This window comes from Lemur catta, chromosome 2, assembly GCF_020740605.2.
Source record: "Lemur catta isolate mLemCat1 chromosome 2, mLemCat1.pri, whole genome shotgun sequence".
In the NCBI taxonomy this organism is placed as follows: Eukaryota; Metazoa; Chordata; class Mammalia; order Primates; family Lemuridae; genus Lemur; species Lemur catta.
In genome coordinates, this window is record NC_059129.1 from 42,283,902 (window position 1) to 42,300,570 (window position 16,669).

General features: G+C 63.4%; 2 protein-coding genes across 3 annotated transcripts in view; one reads left to right on the plus strand and one right to left on the minus strand.

Annotated features, from left to right (window-relative positions):
- Nucleotides 1-1,813: 1,813 nt before the first annotated feature.
- On the plus strand, nt 1,814-4,637 carry LOC123631769 (steroid 21-hydroxylase). 2 transcript variants are annotated; one of them, XM_045541747.1, is made up of 10 exons: nt 1,814-2,276; nt 2,360-2,449; nt 2,565-2,719; nt 2,817-2,918; nt 3,000-3,101; nt 3,196-3,282; nt 3,451-3,651; nt 3,880-4,058; nt 4,142-4,245; nt 4,341-4,637. In XM_045541747.1, the coding sequence occupies exons 1-10, from the start codon at nt 2,078-2,080 to the stop codon at nt 4,604-4,606; spliced, it is 1,485 nt and encodes a 494-aa protein (XP_045397703.1). In that variant the 5' UTR covers nt 1,814-2,077; the 3' UTR covers nt 4,607-4,637. The 2 variants fall into 2 exon arrangements, with proteins under 2 accessions (XP_045397703.1, XP_045397704.1); XM_045541748.1 differs by lacking the exon at nt 2,360-2,449.
- TNXB (tenascin XB) overlaps nt 4,632-16,669 on the minus strand; it is a 52,784-nt gene continuing 40,746 nt past the window's right edge. Inside the window, exons 25-43 of the mRNA XM_045541750.1 lie at nt 16,034-16,384; nt 13,613-13,936; nt 12,881-13,231; nt 12,004-12,291; nt 11,383-11,661; nt 9,866-10,153; nt 8,353-8,661; nt 7,725-8,060; nt 7,377-7,499; nt 7,116-7,259; nt 6,873-6,992; nt 6,626-6,769; nt 6,406-6,536; nt 6,147-6,279; nt 5,901-6,052; nt 5,712-5,808; nt 5,463-5,624; nt 5,223-5,386; nt 4,632-4,922 (exon numbers count right to left, since the gene is read on the minus strand). Of these exons, the coding sequence (XP_045397706.1) occupies nt 4,821-4,922; nt 5,223-5,386; nt 5,463-5,624; nt 5,712-5,808; nt 5,901-6,052; nt 6,147-6,279; nt 6,406-6,536; nt 6,626-6,769; nt 6,873-6,992; nt 7,116-7,259; nt 7,377-7,499; nt 7,725-8,060; nt 8,353-8,661; nt 9,866-10,153; nt 11,383-11,661; nt 12,004-12,291; nt 12,881-13,231; nt 13,613-13,936; nt 16,034-16,384 (3,998 nt within the window). The 3' untranslated portion in view covers nt 4,632-4,820. The remainder of the gene's footprint in view (nt 4,923-5,222; nt 5,387-5,462; nt 5,625-5,711; nt 5,809-5,900; nt 6,053-6,146; nt 6,280-6,405; nt 6,537-6,625; nt 6,770-6,872; nt 6,993-7,115; nt 7,260-7,376; nt 7,500-7,724; nt 8,061-8,352; nt 8,662-9,865; nt 10,154-11,382; nt 11,662-12,003; nt 12,292-12,880; nt 13,232-13,612; nt 13,937-16,033; nt 16,385-16,669) is intronic.

Consider the following 16,669-nt stretch of genomic DNA (forward strand, 5'->3'; position numbering starts at 1 on the left):
AGATGAAGGCACTGGAGGCAGAAGGAGAATCTACAAAGCCCAGAGGCCAGGGGCAGGACAGCACATGTGGGGCACTGCACGGAACTCATGGTGTTTGGAACTTGGATTTGGTGGTGGGCTGCAGGAGATGGGTGTGGCCAGGTAAGTGGAGTCCACTTATGAAGGGAGATCCACACACACGCCAGCCTTCCAGGCCACCCTCCTTTCAAGTTGAGCTCCCTCTTACTCCACGCAACTTTGAAAAGTTCTGACCTTTCCCGGTATTTCAGAGGTTTCCTGGCGCTCTTGCCTACATGACCCTGTGGTTGCCCATCAGATCTTTGTTCCAAAAGCCAGTCAGCATGGTGGTGACATAAACCCACTTGCCAGAGCCAGGGATTCAGTTGCAGCTGTGGCAAGACATGGTCTGGGAGGTCCACCACAAACCAGGCGGCAGCTAGCTCTGTCCAACCCCAGAAATCCCAACCCTGTTTTCTCCCTCCCAGTCCCGGGTGTGAATCTGGGCTGAGCTGAGCCTCTTCCACCAGGACCTCAGCAGTGAACTCTTCAATCTAGCGGGTGGCACAGCCGGGATCTTGACGTGGGCTCTGCAGCAGCACATCCCGTGCTCTGGGTAAAGCTCGGAGGGGACAGGGACCCTCTCTCGGGCACAGGTCTGTTTACAGAGCCAGGGATGGGGAACTGAGGGACAGCATGGGCCCTGGGCCCCCTCCAACCTCTCACACACGTCCTGAGCAGCCCTGGCTTCTCACTGAGCCCTGCCACCCGTCTTTGCCATGGCCTCTCCCCAGGCCCCTCTACTGCCTCCTTGCCCACAAAACTGGTCCCTGAGAGCCACTTGCTCCAGTGGGACCCCACCCCTTATGGCGACGGCTTCCAAAATAGGGTTGGACCCCTAATCCTGACCTAGCTGTGGCAATCGAGCTTCTTCCCAGGGCCTTTGGAATTGATGGGGGCATGCCCAGTTGTGCTGGGAACGCACATGTCCCCGGGCTGAACTCTGGTCCTGGAGGCAGTTCTGTTGTCCCTGTGCCTGGAAGCGCAAGGAGCTTGCCTGCAGAGAGGATGTGAAAGCAGAGAAGCGAGGAACAGAGAGAGGAGACTGCCCATCTCCAGGGCTTTTTCTGTTCCCCATGCCCGGCCTTCTAAGCCCAGTGAGTCCTCTCCCTGCTTTCCTGCTCCTGAATTCTGTGAGATACCCCTGTACTTGTATAACCATTCTTATTTTTACCTCACACCAGCTCAAGTTGGTCTCTCGTCCTTGCAACCAAAGAGAGGTGCCCTAGTGACTAAAGGTATAGATTCTGCAGCCCGATTGCTGGGCTGGAATCCTGGATCTGCCGCTTTCTGGCTGTGTTCTTGGGCCAGCCACTCTTGCCTCCGTTTCTTCATCCATGAAGCGGGGACGAGGCTAGCGTGGTGCGTGGAGCCCGGTTGCGAAGGGTCGAGTTAGTGCAGGCAAAGCATTAGAGCAGCGTCTGATAACATAGCAAGTGGTCCAAACGGGAGACTGTGTATTTCTTGGTCTTCTGGACACTTGTGGGAGTGAAAGGGACACCTGGAACTACAGGTGTGTGCTGGAGGCCCCAGGCAAGCCGGCCACGTGGTCACGCTGTCTGTCAGTTGAAAGTGGACAAACAGAAGCCCTGCGAGTCCCTTCCTCCGCATTTTGTTCTGCAGGCTGTCCTGGAGCGCATGTTAGGCAGGGACGGCCTTTCCCTCCGAGACAAACTTCACCCCAGCACACTGGTCCCGGGTGGGGTGGCAGAGGGGGAGGCCCCGGTGGGGGTGGGCACATCTGCCCCCACGGCTGATGTGGAGCCAGAAAGCTGATTCCGGCTGCCAGAGAAAAGGTCAGGGTTGTATTTCCTTTCCTTCCTTCCTGATGGATGGTCCGTTTTTTGAAATGTGGACTCCCCAAGGCCGGTGGGGCTGGTGCCATTCCAGAAATGTGTCACGCTGTGGGCGGGACAGTGGGAAGGGACCTGAGGGTAGGTGTCAAGGCAGGCCCCCCAAATAGCCGGAGCAGCAGGATGGACGACAGGGGCTCCCCGGCTCTAAGCGTGTCGGTCTGGCCATGCTGCTCCTCGGGCTGCTGCTGCTGCCCCTGCTGGCCGGCGCCTGCCTGCTGTGGGGCCAGTGGAAGCGCAGGGGCCTCCACCTCCCGCCTCGTGCCCCGGGCTTCCTGCACCTGCTGCGGCCCAACCTCCCTGTCTACCTGCTGGGCCTGACCCAGAAGTTCGGGCCTGTCTATAGGCTGCGCCTCGGGCTGCAAGGTGAGTGCCTTCTCCCTCTCGGCCCGCCGTGCAGGGCAGCGGGGCGCTCTCCCTGCTGACGCCCTGCTCTGGCTCTCCCCCAGAAGTGGTCGTGCTGAACTCCAAGAGGACCATTGAGGAAGCCATGGTCAGAAAGTGGGTGGACTTTGCTGGCAGACCCCAGCTGCTGTCCTGTAAGGGCCCGGGGCATCTCCTGGGGGAGCAGCAGGGGCTGGGAGGGGCAGAAGGTGGCCAGGCCCCTGGCTTCCTTGGTCCGCGTTCACCCTCCACCCCCTGCCCCTCCCGCAGACAAGCTGGCATCTCAGGGCTACCCGGACCTGTCCCTAGGGGACTACTCCCTGCTCTGGAAGGCCCACAAGAAACTCACCCGCTCGGCCCTGTTGCTGGGCATTCGCAACTCCATGGAGCCCGTGGTGGAGCGGCTGACCCAGGAGTTCTTCGAGGTGAGGCTGGGCTTCCACGGCCACGGCAGGTCAGCCTCACCTCTCCCGGCAGCCCCTGCCCCGCCCGCTCAGCTCCTGCTCCCGCTCCTTCCCACAGCGCCTGAGAGCCCAGGCCGGCACCCCTGTGGCCATCCAGAAGGAATTCTCTTTCCTCACCTGCAGCATCATCTGTTACCTCATCTTCGGAGACAAGATCAAGGTCGCTCATAACCCCTCAGGCCCACCCTCAGCCCCTCCCGGCCCTCTCCTGAACTGAAAGCATTCCCTCCTTTCCTGGTAGGAGGACAACTTGTTACATACCTTTCACGACTGTGTTCAGGAGGTGATGACGATCTGGGACCACTGGGCCACCCAAATTGTGGACGTAGTTCCCTTTCTCAGGGTGAGGAGGTGGCCCAGGCGCGCCGGGTCCTGGGAGAAGGGCCGGGTGGGGGAGTGGGCTCCCAGCAGCCTTGCACTCTTGCTTCCTGCCCTAGTTCTTCCCTAATCCAAGTCTTCGGAGGCTGAAGCAGGCCATGGAGAGGAGGGACCACTTCGTAGAGAAGCAGCTGAGGTGGCACAAGGTGGGGACTGTGTGGACCAGGCTCCCCTCGGCCCATGGCCAGTGATGCGACTGGCCCCAGCATTGCGGCGAGACAGGTTCTCCTGCCTCCCCCAGCTCGGGGCCTGTCGCCATCCCACACCCCTCTCCCCAGGCCAGGCCCTCAGCCCATCCCTCCCGCCCTCCGCAGGAGAGCCTGGTGGCAGGCCAGTGGAGGGACATGACAGACTACATGCTCCAAGAGGTGGCATTGCCCAGAGTGGAAGAGAGCCCTGGACAGCTCCTTGAAGGGCACGTGCACATGTCTGTGGTGGACCTTCTCATAGGTGGCACTGAGACCACGGCGACCACCCTCTCCTGGGCCGTGGCTTTCTTGCTTCACCACCCTGAGGTGTGCCCTGGGGCAGGCAAAGCTCCTTCCTGGGAGCCTGTGGGGGGGACCCAGCTCCCTTGGCTCTGGGCACTGCACCTGAGTCAAGTCAGGCCGTGCTTGCCCAGAGATGCCACCCTCTCCTAACTGGCACAAAGTCTCCACTGGATTGCTGGGCAGTGGCTGGAGGTTGGGCAGCTGTGGGCTGGCTAGGGCAGGGCTCGGACCCTGGACGTCCCCACTTCCCAGATTCAGCGGCGACTGCAGGAGGAGCTAGACCTCGTACTGGGCCCCAGTGCCTCTGGCTCCTGGGTCTCCTACAAGGACCGTGAGCGGCTGCCCTTGCTCAACGCCACCATTGCCGAGGTGCTGCGCCTGCGGCCAGTTGTGCCCTTGGCCTTGCCCCACCGCACCACGCAGCCCAGCAGGTGACTCCCGAGGGTTAGGGATGGGTGAGGAAGGCCTGAGCCCAGTGAGGTCCAGGCCAGCCTCTAACTCCACCCTCCTTCAGCATCTTCGGCTATGACATCCCTGAGGGCACGGTTGTCATCCCCAACCTCCAAGGCGCCCACCTCGACGACACAGTCTGGGAGCGGGCACAGGAGTTCTGGCCGGGTATGTGGGGGCCAGGTGCCTGTGCGCGCAGGTGGTGGAGGCCGGTCCTGGGGGCCACTGAACGTCCCCCACCCTGTCTGTTCACCTGCCCACAGACCGCTTCCTGCAGCCGGGCAAGAGCCCCAGAACGCTGGTATTCGGGTGCGGGGCCCGCGTGTGCCTGGGCGAGCCGCTGGCACGCCTGGAGCTCTTTGTGGTGCTGGCGCGACTGCTGCAGGCCTTCACGCTGCTGCCGCCTGCGGGCGCCCTGCCCTCCCTGCAGCCCCGGCCCTACTTCAGCGTCAACCTCGAGATTCAGCCTTTCCAGGTGCAGCTGCAGCCCCGGGAGATGGGCGGCCCCAACTTGGCCAAGCGCCAGTGACGGGGCAGGACCAGTGCCAGCCACGTGCCTCAGTTTCCCTTTTATTGCTCCCATACAAAACCCTCCCCTCCCCCCTGTAAACATGGTGCTGTGAGATCGCTGGCAGAGAAGGCTTCCTCCAGCGGCCGGGTGGTGAAGGCGGGCCCTGGCTCTTCTCTCCGGCGACCCCTCAGTGCTCGGCAGTCATACTGGGGCGCGAGAGGCGGCCAACAGCTCAGCCTCCTCCCGCTGGGGACCGAAAGCTTCTTGGTCTCAGCTTCATTTCCGTGAAGGGTACCGAGAACTCAAAGCCCTTCCAGGAGTACCAGCTCACTCCCTGGGAAAGGGGTTGTCAAGCGTCAAAGCCCAGGGTCCCATCTGCCCCATGCTGCCCCTCTCGAAGGCGGTTCCCAGCACTCCAGCCACCTCCCTCCTGCCGCCTGCCTAAGCCTCAGTCGCCAAGGACTGGGGCTTGATCCTGAGCCGGCCCTTCCAGCCAATAAATCCTCTCAAGATAACTGCGAGGCCGGCGTTATTATTCCGCTTCACAGATAAGGAGCCCGCGGCTCTGGGCTGCTCAGTCCCATGTCCCATCCCGCCACAGGGCACCCCAGCTGCGTGCGCCTGCCACCCTCACCTGGTGGTCCACTGTGCTCCCGTAGAGCCCATTGAGGTTGGCGTAGTGGCAGTTCCTGTACCACCAGGCCCCTCGGTAGGAGACAGCGCAGGAGATGAGCAAGTTGTTGGGGTCTCGGTCACGGGCAGAAAAGACACTGCCGCTGTGGTAGCTCATGGAGTCCCCTGGGAAGGGCAGAGGCGGGAGCGATCAGGACCTCCCCTCTGGCCCACCCTCCCGGCCGCTGCAGCCCGCCCTTACCCGCGGTGCCGTGGTAGCCCTCCAGGTGGAGGCGGTAGTACTCAGCCGCTGAGTCTACTCGGAAGGAGTCGTACTGGGCAAACACGGCCTCGTCCCCAGCCCGCAGGTCCACACGCATGGAGTAGTCCCCAGCCTTTGTCAGGCTGTGCAGGGCCTCATTGCCTGGGGGTGGGGGTGTGCCCTCATCAGGGCCCTGCTGTCCACAGGGCCCGACCCCTCCCTAATTCCCAATCCCTGTGAGGCACTGACCCAGCCAGAACTCCCCAGAGATGTTCCCAAAACCATGGGCATACTCCTCCCAGTCCCTCCAGAAGTCCGTCTGTCCGTCCATACGGCGCTGGAACACCTGGGGAGCAGGTGGGGGCAGCATTAGCCTCTGCCTCCTGGAGCAGCAGCCCCTGCCCCGCACAGACCCCCGGGCTTCCCAATGCCACCCACCAGCCAGCCGCCCCCATCAGTCTCCATGTCACAAAACACGTTCAGGGGCCGCTCTCGGTTGCCGTTGAGGAAGATGGTGGTGGTCCTCGAGGTGCTGGCCCCGTTCTGCATCTCCTCCCCACAGTCCCTGGGGAAGGGGATCCGCAGTCGGCCTGGGGAGAGGAGAGTGACGGGCCGGTCCTTTTTCCAAACCTTAGGCCCCTGCTGCCACCCAGCCCCCGACCTCAGGCCCCAGCGCCCAGGTACCCGTGGTGAAGGAGGTGGACACAGGCGGTGTGAGGCTCTCGCCCCACATGGCCCGGAGCCGTGCGCTGTAGGGAGTGGAGGGAAAGAGGCCAAGGAGCTGGTGAGAGGTGACCCCTCTGGGGAGCAGGATCTCCTGTGGGACAACAAGCGGCAGGTCAGGGGAGAGGGAGGTGGACACCCACCCACCGGGAGAGCCAGAGGCAGCAGCTCCTGGGATCAGCCCAGGAGGGAGCTGGTCAGCGGGGCAGGAGCTGGGCACCTGGGTCTGTCCACCAGGCGTGTCAAAGCTCAGCAGGTAGCCTGTGGGCGGGACCTGGGGCTCAGTCCAAGTGAGCAGGGCCGTGCGGGGGGTCACTTCCTTGGCCTCCAAGTCCTGGGGGGCCTCCAGCCCTGGGAGGGAACGTGGGAGGAGGAGATGGGGTTGAGGCCATCCTGCTTCCCTCCCCCCCTCCCCCCACCCACACATCCCACCGGCGTACCCGTGGTGAAGGTAATGCTGGCCGGGGAGGTGAGGTTGGGGCCCCGAAGGCCCCGCACGGTCGCCGTGTAGTTGGTGTGGAGCACGAGGCGGCGCAGGGGGTAGTCCTCCGCGCTGCCCGGGGCTGAGCCCTGCACAGGCGGGGCTGGGAGAGCAGGTGGTGTCATTACCTGCCCCCTGCACGTCCTGCCCTCGCTCTCCCCCCCCTGCACCACTGAGTCCCCTCCAGAGGCCTCAGCCCTGCTCACCCCCGGGGGCTGTAACCCGGACGTCATATGTGTCCACAGGATTCTGTGGGGGCTTCCAGTGCAGCAGGGCAGAATCCTCGGTCAAGTTCAGTGCACGCAGCTGGGTGGGGCCGTCAGGGACTGGGAGAAGGGAAGGGGCTCAGAGGTGTCCTCGCACTCTCCTACCCCTTACCTCCCCCAGCCCCACTGGCCTCCTCCCCATTCCCTCCCACCCCACCCCTTGCCCGTCCCAGTCCCACTCACCTGTGGTGAGGAAGCCTGTGAGAGGCTCGCTCTCCTCAAAGCCGCGGACTGAGACCACAGTCACCTCGTAGCGAGCGCCTGGGATCAGCCCCTGGAGTGTCTGAGTCCGGGCCTGGCCGTCCACCTGCAGGCTCTGTGGCTCCCCTGAAAACACGTTGGGGGTTGGGTTACCCAGGGAACCCCAGAGCAGCCGGAGGGTGGACAGAGTGCAGGGGGCAGGAGAAATGCGAGCAAATAAGGGCATGGGCAAAGGGGTGTCACCTCCATCCGCCAGCTGGTAAGAGACTTTGAAGCTGTCCACTCTGGATGGTGGGGGCATCCAGCTGACCTTGGCCGAGGTCTCCCCAATTTCGCTGAACTGGAGATCTCGGGGGCTCTCCAGAACTAGGGGAGGAACAACGGCGCGGGCAGTGGTAGGGAGGTTCCCCCCCTGGGCCCTGCTCTCACTGCCCTTCCTCTCCTCCGGCCCTGGAGTGCAAGTCGCTCGCAGGTTCCTCCAAGGCCTCCCCCAGTCACCAGCCTCCCCCTGGCTGAGGCGCCAGGTCCCACCCTGCGAAGTACAGAGCCCCACTTTGGGGCAGAGTGCGCGGGAGCCCTGCGCGTCCTCACCTGGGCTGAGGGTGCGGGCGGTGCCCTGGATGCTGTCGGCCTTGTGCGGCCCGCGCAGCCCGTACAGCGTCAGGCTGTACAGGGTCCCCGGACGCAGGTCCCGGAGCACAGCCGAGCGCCGTGTCCCTGGCACCGTCAGCTCCCGCTGCAGCAGGGGACGTGGACGCGGCTCCAGAGTGCTGGGTGACGGGACCCCAAAGCGGAGCAGGAAGGAGTCGAAGGCCCCGGGCGGGGCCTCCCAGTTGAGCCTCAGCGAACTGGTGGTCACATCAGTCACCGACAGCTGGGACAGGCGGGGCCCCGGCTCCCCTGGGGTCTGACCAGCAGGAGCTGGCCCTGCACAGCGGGTGGGAGAGGAGGGTTTGGAGACAGAAGCACTCCAGCTCAGTGACCTAGGGTAGGGCCCTTCCGCCGCCCCACCCTGGCCTTTGTCTCTCCATGTGTGAAATGGACATGTAGGCGCTCGCAGCCACAGGTAGAGGACCTGTCGGAGTAGAGCAGGGGCTGCCAGACGCAGTCCACCTGCCTCCCTCCTTGGCACCCACTCTTTCCCTATCGCCACCACTTCTGGGCACCCCCTTTCACCCTTCCCCGTCCCAGGCTAGTGGCCAGCAAGGCCTGGCGGTACCTGTGGTGCCCTCGGTGGAGACGGGGCCCAGGCGCTTCCCTTCATGGAGGCCATAGAGGAAGAACTTGTAGGGGGTGCTGGGCTCCAGGCCTGAGATGAGGACCCTGCTCTGGTCACCATCCACAAGCAAGGCCTGGGGCTGCCCATCTGTGTCCTCATACTGGACCACGAAGGAATCAAAGGGGCCCCGTGCCACATTCCACGAGAGGCGTATAGAGTCTGGGGCTGTGTCGGTCACCGCCAGCACCCCTAGGCGGGGCTCTTCAGGGGGCTCGGGGGCCTCTGGCCCTGGTGTGTCCTCTTCTGGGGCTACGTGGGAGAAGCCCAGGGGAGAAGCTGAGGAGGGGGTGCCTTGGAGCCCTCCTCTTTCTACCTTTTCTTTGTTTTTTTGTAGAAATGAGGTCTCGCTATGTTGCCCAGGCTGGTCTTGAACTGCTGGCCTCTAATGATCCTCCTGCCTTTGCCTCCCAAGTAGCTGGAACTACAGATGTGTGCCACTGTGCCTGGCTTTTTTTTTTTTTTTTAATGTTTTAGAAATGGTATGTTGCCCAGGCTGGACCCCTGGGCTCAAGCCTCCATCTCCTGTGCCACTGGGACACAGGCGTGCGCCACCAAGCCCGGCTCTCTTTCCGTCATGCTCCCCAAAGAGGGGGTTGTGGGGTTGCCCCAAGGCTGAGGTGAGACTTTATGGGTTCTGGCCACGGCAGCCATTTGGAGAGATAGAAGCGACCTACGGTCTTCTAGTATCTTCCCTCTCCTGAGTCTTGGCATTGACTCCTGCAGCCCGGGGCCTCTGAGCTCCCCACTGTGGCCTGTCTCCTGTGCAGCTGCTGCATTGCTCCTTCGTGGGCTCCCGCGTGCTGTCTGAATCAGGCACTTGCTTTCCCCTTCTGCACCCCAGTGTCCCACGAGCCCCACCTCTAGATGTCAGCACAGGCCCTGCCCCGCCCCTCCGCCTGGGACGTCCGCTGAGCTGGGGCTCGCAGTGCTCCCTTCTGAGAAAAGAACAAGCGGGTGACCGTGATGGGCGAATCGCACCAGCCGGGCCCACGTAGCCTGGTCGGGCTGGTCTGGGGTGGGTGTCAGCAACCCGGGAAGGAGCCTGTACCATAAATGCAGTCACTTCTACTGGTTTCTGTGTCCCCTGCCCATTGTGTTTTCCAGTGATTTTCCACTTGAGAAAATGCTCCTGACTTATCCATGGCAGGGCCGTTTGCTCCCATCTAGGCAAGGCCACCCTGCTGGGAGGTAGCAGCCGCCCCAGCGCATGACGGGGGCAGCTGGCAGGCATGGAGTGGAGGACAGGGGTTGAGAGACCTGTCCTGGCCCCTGCCCTGACTCCCTGACCAAGGTCAGAGCCGAGGGCTGCAAACTCAAGCTCTTCCTCCCTCCTGGGCCCTGGGCAGGGCCCCCCATCACCCTGCCCACTCCTGCCAGTCCTTTTGGCTTCTGTCCATAGGCACAAGGAAAGACACTCAGGCCAGCTTGCGGGAGCCAGGCAGGACAGCCTCACCTGTCATTCCCAGGACCGACACGGGGCCCAGGCGCTTTCCTCTGAGGAGCCCATAGAGAAGAAACTTGTATTTCCTGCCAGGCTCCAGGTCCTCTACGGTGACCCCGCGCTGGTCTGCGGCCACAGGCACCAACTGGGGCTGCCCGTTTTTGTCCCTGTACTGGACCACAAAGGAGTCGAAGGGGCCCTGGGCCACCGTCCACGACAGGCGCAGGGAGTCTGGGGTCTCCTTGTCCACTGTCAGCTCCCCCAGGCGGGGAGGGGGCTGCGGCTCCTCCTCCAGGGCAGCTGTGGAGAGGGTAGGGGCGCTCTTGGTCAAAGGCTGCCTTCCTCTCAGCACGGGCAACTTCTGGGAGGCACGAGGTGCTGGGAAAGGGTCCCTGAAGTGTGGCCTTAGGGACAGCCCCGGAGGAGACAGGCCGCTCTGGGCCTGCCCCTCAGGAAGGAGGCAGGGCAGCTCCGTTTCCTCAGGAGGCCACTGCCCAGCTCCTGTCTGCCCCGCTGCCCCCAGCCAGACCAAGGGTGCAGTGAACACGTAAAAGACCATGTCCCGAGAGAGGCGGGCAGGGTGCAGAGGGGAGCTGAGCTTCCCCTGACCCCCAGCCCCTGGGCAAGGATGTGGCCCCAGCTGAGGAGCTCCCAGGAGGCATCTGGGCTGTGAGGGAGACACCCCAACAGTGAGGGCCGGTCTGGGCAGCCGGCCGGCACGCGGGCTCCTCGTCGCGGCCGTCAGCCTGGGCCGTCCTTGCCACGGCTGCCCCAGCCCCACACTGACACTATCGGGCCGGGGCAGCCGGGCGGCGGGAGAGGCGGGCGGAGCCGGGGAACAGCGCCGCGGAGCGGAGGCTCGCACAGGCGGCGGTGGGCGCCGGTGGACGGCCTGCACCCAGTCCCCTCAGTGAGGGTTTGGGGAAGAGAATTATGGAGTCTGAGGGCCCCAGGCCCCGACTGGCTGGCTGCTCTGTCCTCCCCTGGCCAGGGTGACTCATGGTCCCGGGAGTGGGGTAAGGGTCAGTGACCCGCCGCACCCCTTCCTCAGGGGGCTGAGTCACGGGCACACCACCACCAGGTTGTTCCACCGTCTGCCTGCAGCCAAGGCCTCCTTATTGTCCACGTCTTGCCTCACAGCTGGGCTGGAGGGAGGGGATGGGAGCCATCGCTGTGTGCCAGTGGCCATGATTCATAACCGTTCCGCAGGGGAGGCGGCCGAGGGTCAGGGAATGGAGTGGCTTGTCCACGGTCACACAGCCAGCAAGGGCTGGCACTGGATTTGAATACAGGTCTGCTTGGCCCTGAAGCCAGGGTTCTGTTTCCTTCATGGGCAGCCAGCGGATGAAGGAGACAGGCATATAAAATGCTCAGAACTGCCTGGCACACAGCAGGGACTGGCTTCTGCTGCGGTGAGAGTTGTGCCAGGGCTGCAGACGGAATCAATCTCACGGGAAGGCCAGAGGGCCAGCCGGGGGCTCGGGTAAGAGGCAGCTCCGGAAAAAGCGGGAGGCAGGGCCGGGGCTCACCGGTGGTGGCCTCGGCAGAGACGGGGCCCAGCCGCTTGCGGCCTGCCAGGCCATACAGCAGGAACTTGTACTTGCGGGAGGGTTCCAGGCCGGGGACGGTGACCTCCCGCTGGTCTGCGGCCACCGGCACCACCTGGGGCTGCCCGTCCCTGTCCTTGTACTGGACCGCGAAGGAGTCGAATTCACCCTCGGGGACCGTCCAGGAGAGGCCCACGGAGTCGGGGGTCACGTCCACCACTGTCAGCTCCCCCAGGCGGGGAGAGGGCTTCGTGTCTGGGGCTGGAAAAGGGCGTGAGGCGCACAGAGGGCGAGACAGTGATGGAGCGGAGGGACCCCCGGCTTCCCGGGCTGCTGCGGCTCTGCGAGCGGGTCCAGGGAGCAGGAGGGGGCACTGGGCCAGGAGTCTCGATGAAGGAAGAGCCAGGCAAGAAAGCAGGTGTCCCCTGGGGTGTGGGAGGGTAGGCAGAAGGATGGGAGTGAGGGGGAAGGGAGCTCAGGGCCCGGGTTTCGGGGGACCAGTAAGCAAAGCGGTCCTGAGGCCGGGAGCGCGGGGCACGGAAACGTGAACTTCCCACTGTCGCCACACGGGGGCGCAGGCCGGCCGGGGCTCCCGCCGCTCACCCGTCTTCGCCTCCGCAGGGACCGGGCCGTGGCGCTTCCCATCCCGGAGTCCAAAGAGCAGGAACTTGTACTTGCGGGCCGGGTCCAGCCCCAAGACGGTGACCTCGCGGAGGTCTCTGCTCACGGGCACTGCCTGCGGCTGCCCCTGCGCATCCCTGTACTGCACCAGGAAGGAGTCGAAGGGGCCCTGGGCCACCGACCACCACAGGCGCACGGTGTCCGAGGTCGCCTCGGCCACAGCCAGCTCCCCCAAGCGGGGCTCCACGGGGGGCCGCGTGGGCAGGGAGGCTGGAAAAGAGCAGCAGGGACCGGGGTCAGCAGGCGGGAGCCGGCCCAGGGAGGGGTCCTCTCCCAGGCTGCAGGACGGACGCGGCTTGGCAGCCTCTCCCGAAGCGCTCACCGCGCGGGCGCGGGCGCCGCTGCCCGCAGGCCACCGCGACACAGGAGGAAGGTGCTGTGATTTTTATCACCCCCATTTTGCAGGGATCTGAGGCACAGAGAGGTTAAGAAACGCTTGCAAATCACACAGTGACTACATGTCAAGGCAGAGTCAGGTCCTGGCAGCCTGCCCTGGGGCACATTCTGAGCCACTAAACTACCCGTGGAGCCTGACAATCCACAAGTGAACAACTGAGCGACTTGGGGGTTCTGGATCACGACGGGCGGAAAGGAAGCCACAGTGAATGGGGTACAGACACGCTCATCTGACTCTGAACAAAGTCTTGGTCAGTCCTCACTCAACTGAAGGATGAGGCAGGATCACAGCAACATTGAGAGAAGACAGGTACCTGGAGGCCCAGGTGGGAGAACCGCCAAGACGCACAGGAGAAAGACAAACCAGCAAAGAGCAGCAGTGGGAGCCTGTACCCCAACTCACCTGTCACGCCCACGGTGGACGCGGGGCCCACGCGCTGCCCCTCGTGGAGGCCGTACAGGTGCATCCTGTACTTGCGCCCGGGCTCCAGGCCCCCCACGGTCACCTCTCTCTCCTCACCCTCGACACGCACCACCTGGGGCTGCCCGTCCCTGTCCTTGTACTGGACCGTGAACGAGTCAAAGTGGCCCTGGGGGATGGTCCAGGAGAGGCTCAGCGAGTCTGGGGACGATCCCGTCACCATCAGCTCCCCCAGGAGCGGCTCCTCCGGGGGCTCTGGGGCCTCCGTGCTGGGTTCTGTGGGGCTGGGGGTCTCGTCCACCTCTGTGGGGGCAGCGGTCTCTTCCTCCGCAGCTGAGAAGGGGGGACAGAGAGAGGGAGGCGGGGCGATGGGGATGTCCTCAGGTCTTGGGGAGAAGGAGGGAGAAGTTGGGGCCCGAGGTCAGTTCTGACAAGCCCACCCTTGGGCTGAGTGGTCCTGCTCAGCTGACAGCTAGCAAACATGCCCGAGCTCTGGGGTCAGCTGTGGGGAACGTGGGACAGCCACCAGCACAGCACACAGGGTCCTTCTCTGCCCAGGAGGACCTGTCAGTCCTCAGGGAGCCCAGGGGAAGGCACGAAGGGTACCGGGGCTCAGCCGAGAGCAGAGAGGCATCCTGGGCCCGTTCACCCACCAGCAGAGAGAAGGTGAAGCTCCCTCTGGGTCCCAGCCTGGGGCTCCCACCGTGCACTCACCTGTCACCCCAACGGCAGAGACGGGGCCCACGCGCTGGCCCCCGTGGAAGCCGTACAGGTTCATCTTGTACTTGTGGTCTGGCTCCAGGCCTGAGACGGTGACCCCATCCTCGTGCCCCGGCACCCGCACCGCCTTGGGCTGCCCGTCCCCGTTCTTGTACTGGACCAGGAAGTGGTCAAACTGGCCCTCGGGGACCGTCCAGGTCAGGCTCAGGGAGTCGGGGGTGGCATCCGTCACGGTCAGCTCCCCCAGGAGAGGCTTGATGGGAGGCTCGGGGGTCATGGTGGGCACCACTTGCGTGGCCTCCGGTTCATCCTCTGGAGCTGGACAGACACGTACGGGGACAGTGAGGTCCCTTCAGTCCTCAGTTCAGACGGAAAGGGTGCGTCACAAAACACAAAGTGCCCAGGGGCAGAAAGATCTAGCACATCTCTCCTCTCTGCTCCCTTCCCCCTGGTTTCTGTCCCCTCCCCCTGACCCCCTTTCCCCTCTGCCTCCCCAATCTCCAACACCCAGGTGGCCGCTCCCTGCCCCTCCAGCACCGCCTCTCTTCTGAGCACAGGCCCCCTCGGGCCCTGCCTCCTGGGCCTCCCTGCACTGGGGTCTCCTTGGCATCTTTTGCTCATTTGGCTCCAATCTTTGCTCCCAAACAGGCTCAGAACACCTCTCCCCAAGCCAGAAACTAGGGTGTGTTCCTGGGCCTGGGCCCCCACCTGCTGCCAGCAGCCACAGAGTGTGCCCCCCCTCCGCTAAGTTCCTCGGGATGCCTTCCCTCCCACCCCTCCAGCCCCATCCTGGCTGGGCCACCTCCCAGCTGGTCTCCCTGCCTCCAGGCTCCCTGCCACCCCACTCCTGTCCCCTCCCCTCCACCCCGCACACAGCAGCCAGGATGGGTTTTATAGGAGCACAGCTGCTGGTGCAGGCTCAGCACAGAACCGGGCAACCACCCTCCTCCTCCCTGGGAGAAACCCCAGCTTCCTGGGCTGCCCCTGCCTCTCCTCCCATATTTCCAGACTATCTCCTGCACCTCAGAGGACAGTGCACTCCCCTGCTCCGTTCCTCTCACGCTCCACGCTCTTCCAGGTCTGACACACTCTTCATCTCCTCTGGGAAGCTGTCATGGAGCCGACGCCCACCTGACCTCAGGCCTGGCTGTCCCTGGCTACCCACGGGCAGGCTGGCTGAGGGGGCCCTTCCTAATCCAGGCCTGGCCCCCGGCCTTCACAGGTTCCTCTTCCTCAGCTGTGCTTTCTGGGTGTCTGCCTGTGCCCCCCACTGTGAGCCTCATGAAAATGTGAAATTGTGTGTTTCACATGCCAGTTTCCCCCTGCGGAAGAGGAAAGCAGCCCTGACATCTGCAAGCTGCCCCATCCTCTCCGCCAGACTGTGGTGCTCAGAGCCAGCCTGGCACAGCTCAGTCTAGGTGGTCCAGTTGGACACAGTTTCATGGAACATCAACATGAGACAAGGCCATCTGTCACCATGATGGAACAAGACAAAGCAAGGCCAGTCTGTCATCATGTCTCAACATGGACGGTCTATGGTTTTCCACACTACAAAGATGACCGAACATTATCCATCCAGCTAATCTGAGCAATGGCTGCTCCTTTTCCAGTTACGGCTTTGGCCTTCCTCTGATAGACCTTGTCATAGATAAGACCTAGTAAGATGCCCACTCAAAGCATTACCCCTTCTTCCTGACAGTATCCAATACACAGCAAAACGTCATTTCCTTAAACACTCCCCAAATCACCGAACACAAGCCGAGATCCTAAAGAGCTTCTTTCTCAGCCCGCCCCCTGCCCAGTCCCCCTGCCCAGTCCCCTGCACTGCCCGGAGGACGGCGCCTTCCTTCAATCAATCACAGGCGAGTGCGAGGAGCTCTCTGGCTGAAGGATGTTGGTAGCCCAAACCCCCACAGTGCCTGGATCAGAGCGTGGAATTCTTTGCACAACGAACGCGTTGACCCGGTGCAGCAAAAGCCTGTTAGTGTTGCAGTAATGGGCTCACAGGGCGTGCGGTCAGGACGCTGCCCCGGGCCCCTTCCCCACCGCTGTCATGGCCCCCACAACTCCACAGAGGCTGAATCTCTCCAAGGAATTAAGGATGCGAGTGAAATTCTCTTCAAAATATTTCAGAAGAGAGTCTGATCCTTTCATTGTGAGCTTTGCTACGCAAGAGGGGTCGGAGCCATGGCCAGCATGGGCGTCAGGGGACTTGTTAGAAATGCAGAGTGTCTGGTCCCAGCCCAAACCTGCTAGATTTGAATCTGCTTTTTTAAAAAATCCTCCAGGCATTCGGACACACCAAAGATGTAATACTATTGAGAATATTTATGTTTTCATGGAGGCTGCGGAGGCAGGAATGTCTCCCAAGGCTGTCTTCCTACCCTGCCCCGCCCCGCCCCACCCCACACTCACCTGTCACGCCCACGGTGGACGCGGGGCCCACGCGCTGCCCCTCGTGGAGGCCGTACAGGTGCATCTTGTACTTGCGCCCGGGCTCCAGGCCCCCCACGGTCACCTCTCTCTCCTCACCCCTGACACGCACCACCTGGGGCCGCCCGTCCCTGTCCTTGTACTGGACCGTGAATGAGTCGAAGTGGCCCTGGGGGACGGTCCAGGAGAGGCTCAGCGAGTCTGGGGACGATCCTGTCACCATCAGCTCCCCCAGGAGCGGCTCCTCCGGGGGCTCTGGGGCCTCCGTGCTGGGTTCTGTGGGGCTGGGGGTCTCGTCCACCTCTGTGGGGGCAGCGGTCTCTTCCTCCGCAGCTGAGAAGGGGGAACAGAGAGAGGGGGGCGGGGCGATGGGGATGTCGTCAGGTCTTGGGGAGAAGGAGGGAGAAGTTGGGGCCCGAGGTCAGTTCTGACAAGCCCACCCTTGGGCTGAGTGGTCCTGCTCAGCTGACAGCTAGCAAACATGCCCGAGCTCTGGGGTCAGCTGTGGGGAACGTGGGACAGCCACCAGCACAGCACACAGGGTCCTTCTCTGCCCAGGAGGACCTGTCAGTCCTCAGGGAGCCCAGGGGAAGGCACGAAGGGTACCGGGGCTCAGCC